The sequence below is a fragment of the Orbicella franksi genome, chromosome 15 (assembly GCF_964199315.1).
Source record: "Orbicella franksi chromosome 15, jaOrbFran1.1, whole genome shotgun sequence".
Lineage (NCBI taxonomy): Eukaryota > Metazoa > Cnidaria > Anthozoa > Scleractinia > Merulinidae > Orbicella > Orbicella franksi.
In genome coordinates, this window is record NC_138159.1 from 17,949,047 (window position 1) to 17,972,046 (window position 23,000).

General features: G+C 37.6%; 1 protein-coding gene across 5 annotated transcripts in view; it reads left to right on the forward strand.

The window, feature by feature from the left end:
- The window catches only part of LOC145470050 (1-phosphatidylinositol 4,5-bisphosphate phosphodiesterase beta-1-like), a 42,847-nt gene extending 23,976 nt beyond the window's left edge, over positions 1–18,871 (forward strand). For 2 of the 5 annotated variants that reach the window (XM_081453874.1, XM_081453875.1), the window contains 22 exons: positions 129–201; positions 705–756; positions 983–1,034; positions 1,797–1,899; positions 2,149–2,313; positions 2,643–2,742; positions 3,312–3,416; positions 4,016–4,119; positions 4,586–4,724; positions 5,264–5,518; positions 7,386–7,427; positions 9,162–9,208; positions 9,906–9,971; positions 10,521–10,645; positions 10,724–10,793; positions 12,281–12,313; positions 14,032–14,130; positions 14,428–14,504; positions 14,702–14,797; positions 15,058–15,115; positions 15,311–15,397; positions 15,558–18,871. In XM_081453874.1, coding sequence (XP_081310000.1) covers positions 129–201; positions 705–756; positions 983–1,034; positions 1,797–1,899; positions 2,149–2,313; positions 2,643–2,742; positions 3,312–3,416; positions 4,016–4,119; positions 4,586–4,724; positions 5,264–5,518; positions 7,386–7,427; positions 9,162–9,208; positions 9,906–9,971; positions 10,521–10,645; positions 10,724–10,793; positions 12,281–12,313; positions 14,032–14,130; positions 14,428–14,504; positions 14,702–14,797; positions 15,058–15,115; positions 15,311–15,397; positions 15,558–15,668 — 2,059 coding nt within the window. In that variant the 3' untranslated portion in view covers positions 15,669–18,871. Of the gene's footprint in view, positions 1–128; positions 202–704; positions 757–982; positions 1,035–1,796; positions 1,900–2,148; positions 2,314–2,642; positions 2,743–3,311; positions 3,417–4,015; positions 4,120–4,585; positions 4,725–5,263; positions 5,558–7,385; positions 7,428–9,161; positions 9,209–9,905; positions 9,972–10,520; positions 10,646–10,723; positions 10,794–12,280; positions 12,314–14,031; positions 14,131–14,427; positions 14,505–14,701; positions 14,798–15,057; positions 15,116–15,310; positions 15,398–15,557 lie in introns of all 5 variants that reach the window. The other 3 variants (XM_081453876.1, XM_081453877.1, XM_081453878.1) reach the window with 3 other exon arrangements.
- The last annotated feature ends 4,129 nt before the right edge of the window (positions 18,872–23,000 follow it).

Genomic DNA, 23,000 nt, shown 5'->3' on the forward strand with positions numbered 1-23,000 from the left:
AATGACATAGGCATTCTTAAGAATGAAATGATCTAGCTAGATGCAGTGTTATTTTTAATTCGCTGTAGTATTGCTTGTACACTTGTCAAGCTTCTGTTTCACCTGGTGTATTTCTTAACTTCAACTAGTTATAATAAGCGTCAGCTGAGCAGAATCTATCCCAAGGGAACTAGAGTTGCATCTGATAATTACATGCCTCAGGTGAGTAGTGAATCTGAATCTCATCAACAAATAGATCCCATGTTGCAGTCACTGCTTCTGTTCAGTAATAGGTCACAGATGACATCAAAACGTGGGAAGAACAAAAAGTGTCTTCTTCAGTCTATTACTAAACAGGTGCAGGACAACATGAAGTCTATTTGTGTTACGTAATAAAGAAACCAAGAAATGTTAATGATGTCGTTTGTACATCTGTCCTGTAATAGATCTATAATAAGCAAGGACCAATCAAAATGCAAGAATAATGTGACTTTATTAACAATTAGATTGTTTGCTCTCAATTTCTATTGATGAGGACTTTGGCCTCCTCCTCAACTACCACCTCATAGAAATCGAGAGGGAATAATCTAATTGTCTTAGTAGAATTCTAACTAAATTTCCTTCAAATAATGATTTCCAATTATTTCTCAACTTAGTATTTCATATATTTCAACTGAGTATTTCATATATTTGATGTTTCTGGTTTTGTCCTGTTCCTTGTACAGATTTTTTGGAATGCAGGCTGTCAGTTAGTTGCTTTAAACTATCAAACATTAGGTAAGTGAGGTACATTCCTTGTAATCTTGTGTTGGAGCAGCCTTCTCCAAAAGAAAACAATGGAGAGAGTGTCTGTAGGTTAACTTACTGTTGATAATCTTGTTCAAGGCCACATGATTTTTCCCAGGATGTGTTGAAAATGACCAAATTGTTCTAATTCAAATCTTAATAAATTTTGATTGTGTAAATTGGAAATATTTACAATTTTATTATTTTTGTTCTCTAGACTTACCAATGATGTTGAATTTAGGAATATTCGAATACAATGGGCGATGTGGGTAAGTTGATAAATATGAAACAAGATATTATCACCTCCTTGAGGTAGACAACGTTTTAGGAGGATTGTGGTGGCCTTGTCACAGCCAAAAAATGGTAATGTGATCAAAGAGAAGTAAGAAACTACAAGGGAACAGGCAATTCACATTATTTCTTTGTCATTTTTCTCCAAATTCTGGTGACAGGTTAGTTTGTTAGCAGCTTATCAACATTTCACATGCTTCAGCAATCTTCTGAAATCTTTGGTAATCTTCGCAAATTTTCAGAAATTGTTTGCAAACATTCATATGGCATTCGGACAACTTTTGGATTATCTTCGGAAATTGTAGGATATTAGTCAGAAATCTTGGGAAAATTGTCAAAAACATCATTATTAGTATATTCATGTCATAAACAAAATGATATATTATTGCTTGTAGATATGGAATTTCTCTTCTCATGTTCAACTTTATATCCCATGAATGAGCACATTGAATGAGTGAGATATGAAGTTGAACACCTGAAGAGAAATTCCATATCTACAAGCAATTGTGTGTAATTCCCTATTTACCTGATTGCATACTGAGACAAATGGTCCTGAAGGCAGTGTGGCTAAATTTGAACTTAAGTTTCCCCATTTGTTTTGAGTATCTTACTTGACTATTTTGTTTGAAAAGAGTTAATTAACTATCAGTGTACCTACCTATCCTGGACTACACATTTTAGCATGCCAAACTTTGCAGTTTAAAGAGGGTTATTCTGTTTTTGCTGTGGCACTCTTGCAGGTACATATTGAAGCCTAGTTTTATGTGCCGTGCTGATAAATCATTTGACCCATTTGCGGAGTCAACAGTTGATGGAATCATAGCTGGTGCAGTCACTGTTAAGGTATGTCAGATTATCTTAATTCTAGTTACCCTCTAGAACCTCTTTTAAGCAGTCACCCTTGTGAGATAGTAATGACCACATAGTGGAAGTTGATAAAGAGGGTAAGATTGTGTTATCAAGGATTTTAGTAGTGGCTGTAATATTAATGTAGGTTCAGTTGCACTGATTGAAATTAATTATGATCACATAAAAGATTGGGTTTGGCGCATGCTCTCAGGCTTACAGTTCTACTTTATACCCTCTTGTTAGGTAATCTCTGGCCAGTGGCTGTCTGACAAGAAGGTTGGCACATACGTAGAAGTGGATATGTATGGTTTGCCTGCAGACACCATCAGAAAAAAATACAAAACTAAAATAGTACCAAATAATGCCATTAATCCTGTGTATGATGAAGAACCTTTTGTGTTTAAGAAGGTAACTATGTCATTTGCAAGAGGTATTGAAGAAAGGATCGAGGAGTTTTGTATTGTACAATTTTGATAATATCATATGAAAACTATCAAATGAATATAAAACTGCATTTGTAACTTTCATTCTGATTATTGATGTTCTGACCTCAAGACATGCAGCAATTAACCATCATGTAGGTACATACAGCTTCTGTGCAGATTTTTAACCTGATTTTGCCAAAAAAAAATGGGATTAAAATAATTTCTGTCAGGTTTTAGCCAAATGGATACCCCAGTGATGCCCCTCCACCCAGTTGGAAACAGTCATGCAGTTTGTTATTATTTATATTTTAGGTTGTTCTACCCAGTTTAGCAGTTCTAAGAATAGCTGTCTATGAAGAAAGTGGGAAACTCATTGGCCAGAGAATACTACCAGTGGTTGGTCTTAGTCCAGGTGAGTTTTGACCTTGAAATGTCCACTGTAGTTAAGTTAATATGGGGTACGACTACTTCTCCCACATGGGGAAGTGTATTGCCCATGAACAAAGCCCACAAAAGCGTGTACAAATGTAGTGATCTCTGTTTTGCAATGATAGGAAGAGCCAACCTCCAGGGTAATCATTGTGGTAACAGTGCATGTGGTTTGTCTCATGGTTCAAACCAGTTTTTTTTTTTCACTCTTTGGAGGATGGAGTTCTTAAAAAGAATAACTTACACACCACCTGCTCCCCTCAGTTTCAAACCCTACCCTACCCCCTGCCAGTATCCCATATCAACCCCTCCCCCCAAACATTTGCCATACTACTCCTGTACTACAGCAAGATTTTATTGTGTACTCACCTAGATTGAGCATGTAATAAGTTATTGTACCTTGCCATGCATGGGTTACATGTCCCCTTTGTGCTGACCCCTTTGGTCTCTATATAATATTTATTATTTATATTTATTATTGCAATTTATTGTATTGATTATTATATATTGACCAATAAAGCTGAAAGAAGATATGTCTCTGTCGTTTGGCAGGTTATCGCCACATAAAGCTCCGCAACGATTCAAATCAACCCCTTTGCCTACCAACATTGTTTGTCCATATTGTTACAAAGGACTATGTGCCATCTGGCTTTGAAGGTGTGTCTTGTTCCTCTAGTTACTTTCTCAGTTTGCGTAACAGGTACCAGTTAATATCGACATCCTAACACCAAGAAATGACATGAACTTGCAGATTCCTTTCCAAAAAAGTGCTAAGTAACATGTCACAATCAGGGGTTTCATTAAGGGGGGGAGGGGGGGAGGGATCAGGCACAACGACTGGCTGTGAGGACAATTTTGCCTGCCTGGTTTGAGCATCTAAAGGAGAGTTTTTCTTATAAAGACATTCAGTTTTTTTCCCACTTTTAAAAACCAGTTGCCCTCCTGCCTAAATGGGTAATGAAACCCCCAATAATGTTATCTTCGTTGTGGTATGTTGTCATGACTGTTCTTGAGTGTTTGCAAAATATTTTTGGATGTAGTAGTACTCTTAAACTTCTCAAGACTTTCTTTAAAAGATTTGCCAAACACAATGCTCTTTTACCCAGCTGTTCCAATTATTGTCCAAAAGGATTGTGTATGTTTGAGAAACAGGTCCATAGCTCATGTCAGGAACTCATAATAAAACAGTTATGATATTAAAACCGGTCTCAGTGTGTTTAAAAATGCTAATTTGTTGTTGTCTAATTTATCCACAGATTTTGCAGCCGCACTGTGTGATCCCATTGCATATCACCAAGCGTCTGAGAAAAGGCAAGAACAGTTGAAATCTTTACAGTTAGATGATGAAGAAGCAGAGGAGGTAGGGTTCACACTTCTAGCTAGGATTTAGTGAGCGCAAATATTCTTTCAAGAGCACGATCCACCATTGGAGTATTTTCCTTGATCTTGTTTGAAGAGTAGGTTGTCCATGGTTCACTTAACACAGTGTTCCAGTTAAGAAGCAGAGGTCGCAGTCTGTGGTTTGGCTGGGTCTGTGTGAGAAAGGGTGAGATTTTAAAACTCACTGTGCCTTTATCGACCTAGGGATATAAATGAGTGCCACACAAATTCTGAGCGTAAACCAACAAAGATGTTCTTTGTCAAGGACTTACCTGTAATGGGCACATCTCTAATTCCATCTAGGCCAAGGGACATTGCTTATTAATGGTATCGTCATACCAGTCAGGGAAACTGGAGTTATAAGTGAGCTGTTGGGGTAAGCTATGTGGGCTTGAAGACATGGTTGATCTATGTGAATTATATGATGATTTTGATGTGATTTTCAGGACTCAGCTGGATCTGAAGCTGTGCAAGAAGATGGTTCAAAACCAACAGACACAGCAAAACAAAAGACTGTACTAGGAAAAGAGAGACAAAGGTCAATAAAAAACGAGAGAAAGTCGATAAAGAGAAATGGCACAACTGGTTAGTGTTTGAAGTAATACGTCAAACATAAGGGGGAAAAGAAATTAAAACAGTTGTATATTAATACTTGCAACAACTTTTATTGCTGAGAGATAGTAGAACTACATATTTTTCACTATATATGAATTTCAGAAACCACACTAATTTAATAATGGGTATCCATCAGTCTCGAGAGACTATAGATACACACTCTGTGTGTTAGTTCTGGTTCTGATACAGCAACAGGTGTGACTGGTGAGGCTGATTCGGGAGTGATATTCTCCCCCACACTGGGTGCCTTTGCAGTCTGATGCTAGTCTGCCTCCCTGGCTTCGGGCCTTCCTTCTCTGTCTCTTTGTTTCGTTCTGTTGGGCAAGTGACTCTTTGCATTGGGAGAGGCCCTTCTGAACTGTCTGCCTCCATGCTGTTTGCTTTATTGCTTATTGTTTTGTTTTTCCAGGAGAAACCACACTGAAATTAATAGAAATGGGTGACAATTGATATTGATAGAGCTATCACTTGTAGCTATTATGTTTTGTGACTTATTACATGTTGTGCAGATTCACTCACAGCTGAGATCATGCCTAACCTTAATCAAAGACGAGGCTCAGAATTGATTCTACGAGAAGCCTTGAGACGAGAGAGTTCCCGAGACAGTATTTCAGGGTCAAGGCCACTTCAGCCACAGAGAACCGCCAACCAGCATCCTGCGGTCACTAGTCGTTCACTCTCACTCCAGGCAGCTCCCTCTCCAGGTGCCATGGAAAAAGGAGGACCTTTTGCTAAGAGATCTAGAAGCACAAAGAAGCGAGAAGGCAAGACGCAGTCTCTTATCTGTTTTCATAACCCAGAAGGTAAGTACCTGAAGGATCTCATGTGGGTTAGGCCTGTTTGGAGGCCTTTATGGACAAGTCTGTTTTCACTACAACACGAAAATAAGTAACCGTTGCATTCAAATACTTTCTGCTTGTCAGAACATTTATTTTCAAGTTTTGTTTCTCAGCCTATGAATTTTGAGGACTCTTTGAACATGTCTTTAAATTTGCATTTTGAATTTTCATGCAAATTTCTAGGTTTTCCTAAATCCCAAACTAAAGGTAATTTTTTTTGATATCATCCCCAAATTTGGTGTTATTTGATTAAATTAGTGACCCTGTTGCATTGCAGACATATCAATCAAACAGTTTTGCATCCAACAGTATATATATATGTTCACTAAATTAAATCTGGTGTTGTCCTAAATAATTTCTAACTGCAATTATTGGTCCATAACATACTGCCCAATTTAGAGAAAATTTAGTAAAGTAGTAAATTTGCTCATTTGTAGAGTGTAGATCTGTATACATCTGAAAAGTGGAGAATATATTGTGTTTCTTTCTCAAATTCAAACTGCTGCATTTTTGTGTTTGGATTGCCTAATTGTCAACATAACATCATCAAAAACAGGTGAGATAATATTATTAGCTGAATTGTAAAAAAGATCAAATTAGCTAGACAGTTGTACAACATGTACATGTGCAAATAGCTGGAGCAAATCATGAAGGGTTGGGAGTGCATTGATCCCCCTAAAAATCGAATTTTAGTATTGAGAATCCTTTGGTTTTCTCCCCAAAATGCTGGAAAATGTATTTCCAAGGATTATATACATACATCCTAGATCCTTCACAGAGTAGTATTCTTACCAGACACATTTTGTGGAAATATGGTTACAGTATTCACGTGTACATAATTTGCACTGAATTTGGGGATGATATACATCCAAATTAAATCACTGCAAAGTAAGCTCAATAGCTGGTGACCAATTTGCAACAATTTCAACATTTTGTTTGCAGTTCAAGGTACATAAAATGTAAAGACATTGTTTATTTGGAATTCAAATATGAATAAAACATTTGAATGTTAACATTACAATAAACCCATCAAGGCCTAAACCGTTAAACCAAAGATAAAACTTTTGAGTTAACATGATGTTATCTTGACTCCGAAGAAGCAGTAATCCTGTTTTTCAATAAACACAATAAATGCAGGGCCTCAGACCCACATGGGAACCATTGGGTAGGTAGAAAATACGTATTTGTGCATTCTCCTTTGATAAACAGTTCTATACAAGCACTTGAAAGACTTAATATCCTAATTATAACTGTTAATCCAATGATTGTTACTAATCTAATCTTGAATGACTAAACATTTATATTCATTAATCAATTAACAGTTATTTTAACCATGTACATGTATTCATCGAGCTTAACTCAAGCAACAAGTAGAACAGGAGATATGTCTAAAATATACAACTACATATTGTAACATTTGTTATGTTATGCGTGGAATGGATTTGGAGTTTCTGTAGAACTTCTATGCAGTTTTGTAAGGAAGTGAGTACTTTCCCTTTATAGTGTGACCTGTGTCCTATTTAACAACATTAGAAACTTGCAGTAACAACATTCCTTTATCAAATGCTCTTTTATGTTTTCTTCTCACATTGTGTCTTTTTTAAGCACAACATAATTTAACCTCTTATCAATTTAAACATTTCTGTCATAACCTGCAGGCGTGCTTCTGTGACTATATAACAACATTTAATTTTGCTAATTGCCTTCACACACTTATCAACAATTTTAATTAAAATGTTATAAAATCGTATCAAAAAATGTCATCTAAATGTAAGGAAATTTCTGCTTTCAGGAGGTAGTATAAGAGAAGAACACATGGCATTCCGACATTTTTGTAGGTTTACTTTCATTTTTAAAAATTATAAAACAAAATGTAAATCATTAATTAAAAATCTAAAATAATTTTCTGTACTCAGAGCAATAATTTTTTTTTAAAAGAGTGGAATATTTTGTTCGGCTCAGCCAAACTTCATCAGTCACAGTTGAGCCAAACAAAATATTTCACTTTTTAAAATAATATTGCAAAGTTGCAAAACTATTTTCACCTTGCCTAGGCATATAAATGGAACACGAACTCATGTTTTTAACTTGATAATGATGTCAAGATGATGTTGAAACATTGTTTCTTAGCGTATGTTTTCATTTTGAAATTTGTTACTTTTAAGTTTTGCTTATTACCATATAATAAACGTTAAAATTCTTGTCTAACAGTTTTTAATTATAAGTGAAAGTGTAATTCAAGCTTTTTTGCTAATTACCAAATTATTAAGTCCAACGTCCAGTGCAACTGAAGACAGAAATTGTATTTATAGTGTTCTCGATTAAGTTTATGATACTGGGATCAGAATCAAGAGGAAACCTCCAGAAGAAACCATCAGAAGCTACTTTTTAGTGATTGATCTGAGAGGTTTTGTGACTGATAATCAATCTGTTGTGTGGTTTGCAGGCTTATGAAGGTTGATAATTTATCATTGTGGGCCTTTGATGCCATAGAGTTATTAACATGTATTTCTCAGCATGCACTGCACGCCTATAAAACAAGATTATTGGTCAAAAAACACTGCTTATTCACATTTTCATTTTAATTTCTTCTAGCTATAAGTAGTTGCTTATTTTTTAAATGTAGTTCTAGGGGTGGTGAATGGTCTTTCGAAAACCATGGGTCTCGCAAAATGTTCGCCGAATTTCATGTGTCTCACATTCGTGTTTTTTAGCAGTTATGTGCATCTCGCAGTCTCAAGTTTTTTTCAAGGCTAAGAAAGTCTTGAAGTATCAATTTGTTTATATTTTTTACACAAGCTTTTAAATGATGATGTCTGAAAGTCTTAAAACCTGAACGTCTTGAGCTCGCATTTAAAATCCTTTGAAGTCTCTGTCTCACAATTGAACAAGTCAAACTGTCTCGGGCTCGCAAAGAAAAATGCTAGTCTTGCGTTCTCGCAAAGTCTTGCATTTACCTTTCACCACCCCTAGGTCTGTGCCTGATTTTATCAAGACCGTTTGAATTGCTTCTTTCTATTTAGTCTGAAGGCATTTTTTGCATGTCAGAGCCTTTGTGTTGGTTAACTTTACCTGAATTATTTCATAAGAAGTCTCTATTAACTCAAAGCTATTTTGAGGCCATAGGAGCTATTCAGAGCAAACACCCCCTAGAGAAACTTATAACCTAAACGAATGGTTGTCATCGAAGACTTTAATGTCATAGCTTTTTGTTGTTGTGTGGATGTTTAAATACAACAAATTCACATGGAAGAACAAGTGCCTATATTAGCCATAATAAAGTATACTTGCAGGCTTTTTAGCAACATGTTGTGTACCACTAAGGATTTTTTAATGAGCTACTTGCTACGACATTTGAAGAGTACTCACACTTGTCATTGATTGGATGTTGAGGATTTGAAACACTTTCCTTTAATGCATTTGCAAGAATTCATACAAATATTGAACAATCTTGTTTCATCTAAAAGCTTCATATCTTAGCTTTACCTGTAATCTTTATGGTGATGTTGTGAATTTTGTGGTGAGATATTTTTGGACACAGCTGAAAAAGATTGCTTCCTATTTTCAGATACAAAAGTAGAACCTGCATCCATCAGGGAACTTAAGGAGCGTAAGGTAAGTGAAAGAACTGTTTAACTTGAGTTCTCTTAACTTATCTTGTATATTTTACAGGGGGGCCACTTGTTGGTTGACCTCCTATGCAGATGCTCCTTGGGCTCATCACGCAAGATTGCATGAAGAGTGTCCACATAGCAGGCTACTTGTTTGTTAGATTTGTCAAACTATTTTAGGGCTACCTTTGTTACAAGACCGTTGACTGACTGACTGCTGACTGACTGCCGACCGACCGACCAACTGACCGACCGTCTGACTTGTGCACAGAATTGATGGAGTACTTTGTTGTCTGCAGAGATATGTCATTAGTGTGGTTTTTATTTTGGTTTGACATCGGGTAAAGAGAGATCAATTACTCATTAAAGAACATCTCAACGTAACATACCAATATGTAAAAATCCTGCTGATGATAACTGTCCCCCCCCCCCCTCCAATATTATGTTTAGAGAGGTCAAACAGTTGTCTTGTATGCAGCTAAGATGTTTGAACTGCAATTTCTCTTCCAAATAAAAACCCCAAAATCATGCAGCCTGCAATTTTTGTCATTTTATAGTCTGATGAGACGAGGTTTTTTTTTTAGCTCCCCCAGGGGTGCTTTTTTCATGTAACTCACAACCACTAAGTCAAGTCCCAAACTCGTCACATTGATTGTTTTAATTAGTTTTTTTTTTTATTTTTCTCAATTTAATGTTCTCAGGCATTCCTAAAACTTAACCTGAAACATCAGAAAGAGATGGACATCCTTGTAAAAAAACATGAAAAGGTAAATTTACTTGTTTTTGCCTGTTAAATAATGAAGTAGCTATCGTTTTATCCGTCATTTTGTATTCAGAGCATTGCTGCATAGCTCTCTGCACACATTGCTTTGTTGTTAACTGATGTTACAGTAAACACCTGCGTGTAAGAATCTAGTGGTTTAAGAACCTGCAGCGAGAAATTTGCCATTTTAATACCCAAAATATAAGAACCTGTTTAGTCAAGCAAGATCAAGCAGGTTCTTATCTGTGGGTTACAGTTAAATTATGATAAACATTTTAACCAAGGAGTGTGACTTCGAAATGGCAAATTTATATGACAAGAAAATACATATAATAATGTGAATAAGTACTCTATATTCAAGGACTAAAGCCCAGTTTATTTATTTTTTCTGGTAATAAGCAATATGTCTCCTTCATAAAGAAATTAAGAACTTAATTAAAGACCCTACTTAGCCTAAATTGCCAATAACTACCCCAAAATACAATAATCTATTTTGCCAGACTTCAAAAAATTTAGGTTCTTACATGCTGGTTTTTACTGTATGTAACTTCAGGATAAAGACAAACTTCAAAAGAATCACTTGTCGGAACAAGAAAAATTGCTCAAGGACCTGGACAAGGAGAAATTTTCTGCAAAGAAAAAAGGTGACAAAGAGCTAAAGAAGGCAGAGAAGAAGGGGTATGTATTAACTTAACTCTTAGATGTTAAATTTGAATTTTAGACAACCGTTACATTATTTTTCACTGTTCTCTGCAGAAATTATGAGGAGACTTACCGTAAAGGAGTAGATGACATGAATAGCCTTGCTCAAAGTCATGAATTGAAGGTAACATTTGCATCAATCTGATGACACGAATCTGCATTCTAATTGTTACCTTTAAAACATTCACAATTTCGTTGTAAAGCCTGATTTTCATGTATTGAAAATCCCAGATGATCGGCAATTGCCTGTTACCTGATGGTCTCAGACTTTGCAGATATTTCACAGAGGTATTGACTTGCAATCAACTTACACTTGTTCTGTGGAGCATGCTACAGATATTGCTTTGGGGCTTGTTTGGAGACTTAACCAGGCTTGGGGATTAAAGGAGCTCAGCCACGATATTTTGGCCAGGTACAAAATTACCTTTAAATTGAAGGAAACCAGAAAATAGTAGTTTACTGAGATATAAAAACACCAAAGAGATAATAACGAACCATACAGGAACAAGGATGATTAAGGATGAAGAAGATTAACACAGACTTGAAAAATGTAGGCTAAACTTTTCAAGTTGTGGTAACCGTGGCAAAGCTCCTTACAAGTCCCGAGACGTTTAGGTCCAATCGTGATCACAAACCATCAAAATGCGTGTTTTCACACGCTGTAAATGGTCACATATCGACCAAAAAAGTTTTTCTTTTCCCAAGGTATCCCCATTAAAGTTGGAGTATCAATAACTACTTTAATTTTATCATCATGTTTTTCATAATTCGAAATCAATTAACACTCAGATCATCATGTTTCTCGTCTGGGATTTTGACAACATTTTGAAAACCAGGCCTGAGTGAGGAGTTATGTCAAATTTGACCAATTATGGGTTAGGGTACGCATGGTGATTTAGGTCTGAAACAGTCTTAATCCTATGCTCTTTTTATTGGAATGGATTTTGGGGGTAGCAGGGATGGTGCAGTGGTGAGAGCACTCGCCTCCCACCAATGTGGCCCGGGTTCGATTCCCGCACCTGGCGTCATAAGTGGGTTGAGTTTGTTGTTGGTTCTCGCTAATTGTCTTGTCAATTAGTTAAGGTGTATTTAGCCTAACATGGGTAACATGTTTTTTCTGAAACTCAATGAAATGTGCTGTAACTGTACTGACTAACATCATTATCTTATGCTCTAACCACACATCATTCTTTCATTTACCTTGATCGTATATCATACATTATGCGCATGCTTTATTGTGGTAAATACACGAATTATTGCACGTGGTGAACTACTTGCCCGAGTTCTCTATAGCTATTTTTTCTGTTGCACTGAACACAGCATGATATGTAAATTTGGCCAGAACTATTGCAGTAAAATAAAATAAATTGCTGGTGTGGATGTAAGTCAAATTGCATGAAATAACCTAATGTGCAGGACTGCATGAAGTAGATAATCTCCTTACTGCATGGCAGGGCAAAATATTCGGTATTAAAGTAAATGCTTGTACCTGTGGCACATCTTAACTTGCATGGCTTGAGTTCAGTTGCATGACACATTACTTGAACTGAGGTCTGAAGTATTCAAGTTTGATGTAAAAACTCTTGTGGTTTCTTCTCTTGGAACTCTTAGGAGGAGGCAGTTGGTCTTGACAGAGAAACAAGCGTACGTACATGCAATTTCACGGCTGTAAACAGTACTACAGCACTAGTATTTCTTGCAATTTTGTCACTGTGCACACCGTACACCGTTGAAAAAGGAGATAACTAGTTTGTGTGAAACGTGGAAAGTAAAATTTATTTTTATTAAATGCGGTAGATACTATGCGCGCTCTCATTGGTCATTAGGTGTGTTTAGATGAGAGTATATGTAAAAACAGTTGCGACGTTTTAGATTCCCGTGTATTTTTGAGAAACATTGTATAAAAGCAGTAGACTACTTTTTCCGTGTTTACATAGTCTTATCTAAACACAAGGGGGGTTGGGAGAATTCTCTATAGTTGTGCAAACCTTCGACTATGTCTTGGGTTTGTATAACCGTGTTGAATTCTCCGAAACCCCCTCGTATTTAGATGAGGCGATGTCAACACGGAGAAAGTGCTCTATTGCTTAAATGGTTACTGAGCTGTCTTGTTTCAAAAGGCAAATGTGACCAAATTCATTGCAGTTTTAACGTCTTTATTAAGCATTGGCTTCACATTTGGCCTTTTAAAGGTTGATGATAAAGAAAATATGGCATGTGGAAATAAATATATTTGCTGTTGCTGAGGTGATACCTCTAGGACTAGAATTATTTGGTGCTTAGAGGGATTTTCGAAGTGACATGAAGATATTAACAAAATGTGTTTCTTAAAATCCCTAGTTTTGAAATCAGTTGCCTTAAGGGTTTGATTGCATGAGATACTTGCAACTTCCTCGTACGCAACCTCTCTCAAAACTCTCACTTTTTTGCCACCTTGACAAGACAGTGTTGTAGCCTCTTGTTCCGAACATTATTTCAATTATCAGTTTTTCTAGGCTGGAGATTTTTGTGTAGAATTTATTTTAAAAATGTTGATAAAATCCTAGTGTGTGACCATTCGAATGAAAGCTATTGAGCAGTACTTTCATGTGGTACTGTTTATTATGCCGTACAACGTGGTTCTAACTTGTAGGTCTGTGGATGAAACCGTAGTGTGTGACCTTTGAAATTAAGGCTATTGAGTAGTCCTTTAATGTGGTGGCGTTTGGTTTCTCAACATTTCCCAAAACGAAATGTGGTATTTCCTCCTTGAATTTGTTGATAGCATGTGAAAATTGTCCGACTTAAATTGACAGACTGCGTGAAATTCTGCACGCTTTAGGTCTTGCCCACGGACATAGTTTCTACTTTAATTATCGCACAAACAACCACTGCATCACATGTAGACATGCATGCGTCACCCAGTTTTCATTTTTTACGAATTGTGGTTTACTGTTTTGGATTTTCTCAGAGTAGTCCTAATGTTGTGTGATGATGTTCCAAACACTGCTTGCAGCTCTTCGTACGATGGCTGGCTAACTGACATTGATAGCTCAACATTGTATTTAATATTGGAGTGCACTATGCTATGGAGGTTTTCACTGGCTTGCATGACAAAAGACGTGACTGAACGTCTTGCATGACACAATACTTGCATGACATAAATCTTGCTCGTTCTTCCTTATTCAATTTCTACAATCTACACAGAATCAGTATCTTTCTGGCGCGTTTTTGTGCTGTAATGTGACTTTCTCTTATATTCGCAAAAATATCTTGCTAGTTGCTAAGCCATTGCATAATATTTTCATGCTAGTCTAGTGGTGTGTGACAACGTTTAACGTTTAACGGTTAACTGATAATGCTTTTGTTGTTGCCTTTTATAGATCAATTCTCTTAAACGCGAGCACCGTGAAGCAATGATCGATCTCTTGAGAAGACAGTTGAATGAACAGCTGGAACTGGCTGAGAAGCAACTAACTCCAGTAAGCTGGGATTTTTTGTAATCAATATTCACTTTCAAAGCCAGGCCGGGTTGTTCAAAAGACGGTTTTAGTTATCCCAGGATTAAAAGCTAACCGACGTATTAAGTTTTCTAGTATGAATATGTTTTTCACTGCTTATGCTTTGTGTAGTTTGAGATTATTGAACCTCAGAACTGGAGGACAAACAATACCGAAAAGTTTCAAAACTGAAATCAAAATTTTTGCCAAATTCTGGGTTAGCTTAATCGAGTTTTCAACAACCCGGCTCAGATGTTTTTATGTTAAATTTCTGTCCAGAAACAAGAGGAACTTGAGAGATTGATGCAGCTGTCACAAGAAGAAAAGATGAAATTACTGGCGGATTTGCACGGAAAGTAAGACTTCCTTGCTTTATTCATTTGAATTTTTTGTACAGTTATACACAAGTTTCTCCAAAAAATGATAAGACTCTTTGAAATGTTTGAAACGAAAAAGAATATAATCTCATCTGGCAATTATTACTGGAACATAGATTTCATAATCAAATATCTTTGCTACGTGGTACACAGATACATGCTCTTACATTTTTCAGACAAATGAATGACTTAAAAAAGAGCCAAGACAATCAAAACAGAGAAGAGTTAAAAGTTCTGGCACGTCACCATTCAAACAAAGACGAACTCCAAAGGTTTGACATTGTACCATATTAATAATTATGCATAATCGCTTGCCTCACAATCCCGTCCATTCCATCGGTTTTCTGTCTGTCTGTTCATCTGTTGGTCCATCTCGGTTTGTGTACCTGTCCATCTGTCTGTTTGTCTGTCTGCCTGCATGTCTGTCTCATTACTATTGCTGCTCTTTATCCATTCTTCTTCTTTCTGGTACAAATAAATGTTGTTGTTGCCTCATTCCTTCTTTCCTTTGTCCTTCATGTGTACCTTCCAGGAGAAAACGTGAGGAGAACAAAAAACACATAGAGCAATCTGTGAAAGAGAGACAGAAGGTTTGTTGATAGTTTATTGTGCATTTTATGGAATGTGGGAAGGGTCAGCACAAATGTGAGTCCGTCTATCTCTCAGCCGGCCAGCAAGCTAGCCAGCCCTGTGACCAGGGCAGAGTGTATTCCGTATTGTTGCATAAACAAGCACACTAATCAATGAAAGGTGTTACAACTGTTTTGAATATTTGGTGATTTTAGATGGCTGAGTTTCACAAGAAAGAGAGCGAGGAGTTAGAGAAGGAACATGACAAGCTCTATGAGTTACTTGATGAGGACAAGAAAAAGGTTTGCTTATATCATTATTTCAACAGCTGATCTGTTATTTACTTTACAGTTGTTCATAGGTACCTAGGGTTAGGTTGAAGGTCAGGGACAGAGCTGTTGACATTTCTGTGTACCTGAGCATTATATTATTGCAGCACTGATTCTGTGGTTTCCATTCCAGAGTTTGAAAGACCTCCGAACCCTACACGAAACAAAACTGAAACATTTGGCCGTGTGTGAACTGGAACTCACTTATGCCTCGCTGTTTGGAGACAAGGTTACCAAGCTGTAAATTTGGAGGCAAGGTTACCAAGCTAACTGTTTGGAGACTGTTCACGAAATTGTAAAGTAGAACTACAATGTTATGTAACACTAGATGATTTAAAGCTTATTTAAAAAAGCAGGTATTTAATGAATTTTTTTATGGAAATAAAATAGATCCAACTTGCAGGGAGGAGTAGATTAGGTGCATGCATGTATTAAAACCAACTGGGAAAACTCGGAAAATGGAATCCGCCTTATGAGTTTTGTGTCTTCAAAACAGTTTTCTCATATCACAGCGTTACTTCATAACCTTATGCACAATTTGATTGGATGTTGTAAAGAAGCATGTATAAGAAACATTTTTTCTAGAGCGTTATAGCTCTTGAAGGGTAGCCTTGGTATGAAAATGATTTTCTTCCAGTCGTGTAACAAAATTCAGTAGGGACTCCTGTGTCTATTTTATTATATTATTGCTTGTTATAATTATTACAATTTTTCTCAGATGGACTCGTGATTTATTTAAGCGTATTTATATTTATTGTCGAGTGCCTTTGTAGGCGATAAAAATAATGTCAAAAAAGTATATTTAACTCTAGTAAAAAATTGATATTAATGCGCACACCGAGGATGGTTGTTAAAGCTTAATTGAGCTAATCCAGAGCCAGCCCGGATCTTTATTTCAGTTTGAGTTACTTTTCAGTGAGGTTTTCGGGTGTTTTTTTTTTCTTTTTTTTGTTACCATTAGTTTTGACTTTGACCAACTCTATCTCTTGACAAAAAGGCATTGAAAAGCTTTGCTATAGAGGGAAATTTGTAAACCCGCTTTTAATTCTGGATTTGCGGTGAGATAGTTTTGGAACAGCTGTTACCAGGCTTGAGAAAGTGACTGGTGAGTTGGTTGACCCAGCGTAGCGATGCGATAGTATGACTTGTTTGTGTAGTGTATGTAATTTTTTTTTTCAAGGGGACTTGGTTTCATTTACAGTCCATGATTTCTATTTTGCTTAGCAATCAGTTACTAGTATTCCGTTGTGTTCCACGCTTTGTGAGCAAAGGTAGTTTTCCCGCCACAATGTGGTGTATCTGTCCCAGTTCTTTTTGCCGCCATAATGTGCCTCGTTCGTCGCAGTTTTCTCGCCGTAATGTGCCGCGTTCGTCACAGTTTTCCCGCCACAAAGTGCCGCTCTCTGAAGTTTGGGCTCTATAGGATAAACCAGTTGTTGCAGTGCTTTCCAGTAGTTTGCTCGAACTGGATTGCATGACTGGTGCATATTTATCTGGTCGACCATTTTGTGGCCATTATTTATTGTTATACAACAGTTGATGTTACGGTTATCTTAGCAAACCTGTTATGCTTGGGTGCTGTGTGGGAAAGGCTAAGTAGTAGAGTTTTGGGCATTCTCATTGCGCTTATGCAGTATTGCGTTTATGCAGGTTTCACATTGAAAATTTCTAATTTAATTAGTGGTAACCAGAATTTGATAGAACTACTCAATAGTTTGCCTTCAGCCTCGAAACCCAGAGAGTTAGGCTTGGATAAGTAACATTCCAGAGTAACAAAACAGTCAATTGATTGCGGCTAATGTAGACATATTTTACAACTTTGACAGTTATCATTAGGTAGAATTTTCCGTTTCTAATGACGGGCAACATAAGGTTTGTTATATAACTGTTTTAGTTGCCTGTGTTTCCAATTTGGACTTTAGTGTCCATTGTTGTGCACGCTATTAGCACACGATCATTGTAAATAATTTAGGGGTGGCAAACACCATTGTAAATTTGTTACGGTTTCACGCCCCCCTTGAATTGGGTGCAGAAGTACCTTAGGTTCTATTTTATATTCAGGAAGTTTTGTTCCCCAGCAAGTGACATAATATGGTTCAACTTTTTATTCAACCGAAAGTCCCATGCTGATTACTTGTGTGGGTGTCCTGTGGTATAAGAGGGTGAAAAAAGCCGAGAAGTTAAACCCAACAATTTGGGACTGATTTCACGATTTTGAGTTGTCGACGGTTACATGAATTGTCGTAAGTTGTTTTGTGATTCCCTCGTGTTGGAGATTAGTCTATGTGTGAGAGAGACTTTGAGCTGTCTATTATCACAAAACGTTTTCTTTCTCCTCTAAACCAACTAACAGGACTTCCACTCAAAGAGATTCAAAGCCAAGGGCAAACGCTTTGTAACACAGTATTTCATATAGGAATGTTATTAGATATGGACTCGCGCTGACGCTCATCAGGCTGGTGTTACATTGACCGTCACGCATAGCCGAGTTGCGTGACGACCATGACTGAATCTCTTTTGCTCGAGAAAAGCCTTGGTCATTTTAAATTTTTCAGCAAGTCAAGAGTAAATTGGCGTTTATGCTGCGAACGTATGCCAGAGTATATCTTGTTAAACGCGCTTGCTATCAGCAGCACACAACCTCGTGCTCAGTGCTTATCCCTTGAATTTGGATGGAAAAGCCCTGGGAACCAGGTTGAGTAGCACAGGCGAGAAACGTGTGAAGTTCTTTATTGTAGCTTTTGCAAATGCAGCTTGTGTCCGCAATACGAGTTTCTTATCTTAATTTCACTGGAATCCAGCATTGTAGTTACCTTTAAGTTACAAGAATATTGAAGAAAACATTAGTTAAAATAAGGAAACAATAGGCCCTTTGCAGCTAAGCCATCACGTGACCTATTTTTCATAAAATTATGGGCTATAACTTAACGAATGCCAGAAATGGAAAAAGCATGTCGGAAATATAAAAATGGCCAAGTTTGAGACCCCTATCATTAAAGAATGAGATTTTATGACGGTCTGAATTTTTAAAAGAATAAGATTTGTATGGAAAAAGTTGTTGGAGAGCAAGACCTTGCTCTCCAGCAACATTTTCCATACAAATCTTCTAAATTTTCCTAAAATTCAAACTGTCGTATAAACTTACTCTTTAATTCCAGGGGCCTCAAACTTGGCCATTGTAGTATTTTCGATGCGCTCTTTCCATTTCTGCCAGTCTTTAAGTTATAGCCCATAATATAAAAATTTTCTAGGAAAAATTTGGTCACGTGACCCCAGCTGCAAAGGGCCTATTTATAGAGTCCCATGGGCAGAGTGTATTGCCGTTGTGGGGAATCCTCAATTACGGTGCACGAGTTGTACTGTTTATTTATTTCAATTCAAGGGTTCATTCCAATTTTTTACAAACTTGAAATAAAATAATTTATCCAGCTCATTTTGGTCTGTATTGATATTTGCAGTTGCGATGAAGGAGACAATCCTTAAGTAGGTTTGGTTGTTCATTTGGAGCCGGGGAATGACGGAAGTGGTGGGGGGAGGGGAGGGGTGTATTATTGGTTTATAGCCAAGCCTGTAAGATTCAAATGGTAAAAGCAGTCAGTCACGTTGGTTGTACAATCAACATGACGGCGATAGCGTCACATGGTTATCATGACTCCATCGTTCTCGAAAACCTCCGTGTTCAAAATGTTTTCCGTCCACACTAAACTAAAACGCAAAGCCGATGTTTTCAAATTCCTCCGGTTTAAAGAGCGTTTTCGAAAAGGTCCGTTTTCATGACGGATTAGTGTGGACGATAAGCCTAACCATAGAAATAAAGCTGCGTTTTCAAATTTTAAATAGGCTGGACGAGCGAAATTTGAAATTGCACTCGCCTAAAGGCGCATGCAATTTTGAGAAAATTTTCAAATACCACTGGTATTGCAAATCCTAATTGCACTCGCATTCGTGCGATTACCTATACTTCTATGACCGAGAAAATCACAAGCCCGCGCGCGTTAATTTGCACTGCGGTGCACATTAATAATTAACGATAAATTGGCCTGCTCTCAGCCAATCAAAATGAATTAATTTTCTACCTCATAATAAGCGGAAAAATATTCTCTCGACGGTATGAACTACCAAGAGATTTGAATAGCATATTTAGAAGTATGGGTATGCTGGTGCGTCCCCCGAGATAGCCTCTTCCCGGCTTTCGATCAGTTAGGGCGCAGTGTGAAAAAAACGGCGGAGCGTAATAAAGGAGATTTTTTGCACAGAGGGCCTCTAGTTTATCAGTTTATACTGCCACCCTCTCTTAATAAAGTTGATTGATTGACTGACTGACTGACTGACTGATTGATTGATTGATTGATTGATTGATTGATTGATTGATTGATTGATTGATTGATTGATTGATTGAAAGGGAAGGAGGCTTGTTGCGAGGAGCAAATGTGCTTCTCCCCTATTTTTTCCTCCACCAACTAACGTGGCTAGGCTCGAGAAGTATAAGATCATCTGTGCCCAAACGGTAAGTGGTTTATTTGCGCTTAGATGAATGGAATCTTCTGAGCCCAAAATTGTAGGGGATCCATTTGGGCCCAGACTGTAGCTTCGTTGTACCTGAAACGTAGTGGACGTTTTCTGCCCAAGTAGCTGAGGGGCTATTTTCCTGAGGGTTTCTGTGCCCGTTTACGTTTCACTTAATTACGATTTTCTTTGTTCTTGTTATAATTACATTTTCGACTTTTTTAAGGGACATATTCGTACGTGGTTTGTTGTTATTTTGTCTGAGCCCATAGGCTTATACTCAAGTCTGATGTTAAACAAAACAGAAGGGAAATAGGGTTAGAGGAAAAAGAAAAGGAATGTTATTTTTGCTCGTTAGTAATTAACGTAAGCCATAAAACAGCCAGAAAATCTTCAATTAAGAGTAACTATGCGTGATCATTCGAGACAGTGTCGGGTCGGCAATAGAACAATCTGATTGGTCGATTTTAGTTATTGGCCCTCTGAACTATTAATCGATATTAAACTTAGTCGTGTAAAGAAAAATATATGTATTTATTATATGGCTAGCTCCGCGAGCGGGCAAGATGAATCAAATCCTGCGCTGTGATTGGCTACCCGAGCGGGCAAGATGGAGCTATCTTGCCCGCTCGGGACTACCCGCCGTGTCCCGCAAGAAAAATTTCCCCGAAAGCCATATAATAAATCCTTTATTGACCAAGCTTGTTCGGTCAAGATGGCTGGATATTGGCCTCGTTCTTTTTTTGCAAGTTTATGGACCTCGACTCCGTCTCGGTCCATAAACTCGCAAAAAAAGAACTTGGCCAATATCCAGCCATCTTGACCTCACACTTGGTCAATAACCAATATATACTGCACACGAAACGTTCAAAACATGCAACTGTTTGGTTGACCCTTGTGACTGCCTCCTAATCCGGCTGATGGCCATTTTTAGTGCAGAGTGCACTATTGGGATGGTTATGGGGGTTGCCTGCCGCTAAGGAACTAAGGCGATATGGCACTATGACGCTATGGCCCTATGGCGCTAAGGCGTAAACTTTAATGTTTGTTTAATTAATTAATTTCAATTAATTAATTAGTCTAGAGGCAAGGAAGTAGTGGGAGTAGGGTGGGAAAGGTACATGTGTACTCTACGTAAAACACATTCCATCGCCGTCGCTTAACTTTGAACATCGCAAAGCTATATATTTGTTTCAGGTAACCCCTTGCTCTCCTTGTGGTACCATTCTCCTTAGAACAAAACTAATTTGCCCTAAACGCATGCGTAGATTAGTTAGGGTTCGTGGCCTCTATATTAGGTGAAGGATACATTGCATACGGAATCACGCACAAATGTTGAGTGGTTTTCCTTATGGTAGAGCTCAACATGTAAGACGCATGCGTTCTAGCATTGTTAGTGTTATACACTATCTTTACACACAGTATTTTATATATCGTGTCATGTGACCAAGGACGGCAGTTATTTTTCAGGTAGCGCCAATTGTCCCTTTTTATTGCAAAAATGAAACGTTACTGTGGCTGCGGAGCTTTTAGAATTACAAACAGGTCGGTTCAACAAATATCATCTGCTGTTTTCAATCTACAATAGTGTGCTTGTCAGGGTTCAAATATATTGCTTCTCCTTAGCGACTTGTTTATTTCTTGCCTTAATTGTGTCTGTAAGAGAGACCAAAAAGTTCTCAAGTTAGTGGCTTTAATACTCCGCAAATTGTAAATTTGTAACAAAAGAAACCAGGAAAATGCTCAAATATTGCTGCAGACGCCGTGGCACCTAATGAAAGTTCAAATTAATTTAATCAGTCTTTGAGGAGACTCATTCATATCGGCCAAGTAGCGCTGTTTATCTTCAATACTTTTCGTTGAAAAGCTTCTCAGCCATCAATGTCGTTGTGTGTTAATTTTGAATTGTTTTATTGTTAACAACAAAGGTGGCAACAGAAAAAGAAAGTGGTATTTCGTGACTATCTGATAATTAAATTAGTTCTTGTTCATCGGTAAAAATTTGCATTTTTAGTAAAACATCGTCTCTGTTCCGTTTCTTCATCACTACATCAGATATTTAACTTTCTTTCATTTATCTCCAAAAAACAAGGACATCTTCCGTATGTTTTGGAGAAAACAGGGGTTTCATATTACATGGCTCTGCGAGGAAAACAAAAGTATCAAGTTACAAAGTTGGCGTGAAGAGCTAAATTGTCACGTTTGCTGCTTCAGCGTATTGTTGAATTTAAAATGAACGAAAATCAACTTAAAGCACCAGTAGTAATTAATTTGTGCGTAATGTTTAGACCTTGAATGAAAATACAACCTTGAAACATACACACTGCAAAGGGGAAAAGCCGTAGCAGACTACCAAGGTAGACACAAACCGGAAGTGAACCGAGCAGGGGTGAGTACTTATGGGACTACTGTATCAGAGCTATCAATTGCGCTCTGCACTATCTGAGATTGTCTCACTAGTTAAAGATCAGACAGGAAAAAAAGAGCTTGGTCAGTAAGCTTTTTCGTTTTCCCAAATACTTTCATTTCTATAAACTCTTGGTCTCCGGACATCGTACTTTTAGTTTTATGCAGAGGTTAATTACACAGATCCTCCATATACAGCTACATTTTTTTAGGTGTGCGGGAAAATCTTAAACTAGCAAGTGATGAAGTTGGTACAAAACGTGGACCCGTCACTCTGTACCCCTACTGGACCCCCTTTTGAACCCCATCTGGACCCCTTCTGGACCCCTATCTGGATCCCCTTTTGGATCCCCTTCTGGACCCCCATCTGGACCCCCTATTTTTTTTTTATCTGGACCCCTTTTACTCACACAACTCTCGGACTTTTTCGTTTCTCGCATGATTCCTTGTTAGAAACGTTCAGAAGGTTTCGCTTTGGTGCGCGGGGCCCTTCTACAGACCCAGTTTTAAGCTCTCATAACGTTTTGATTAAATTTGCATTTGACGAGGGCCAATCGGTGACCCTCTTCAAGCAAAAAGCAAAATTAATTTATTCAACTACAGCACGTTTTGTTGCGCGCGAGGTTTGAAGTGTAAAGGGTTGCCTATTTCATGGCTAAGGAAA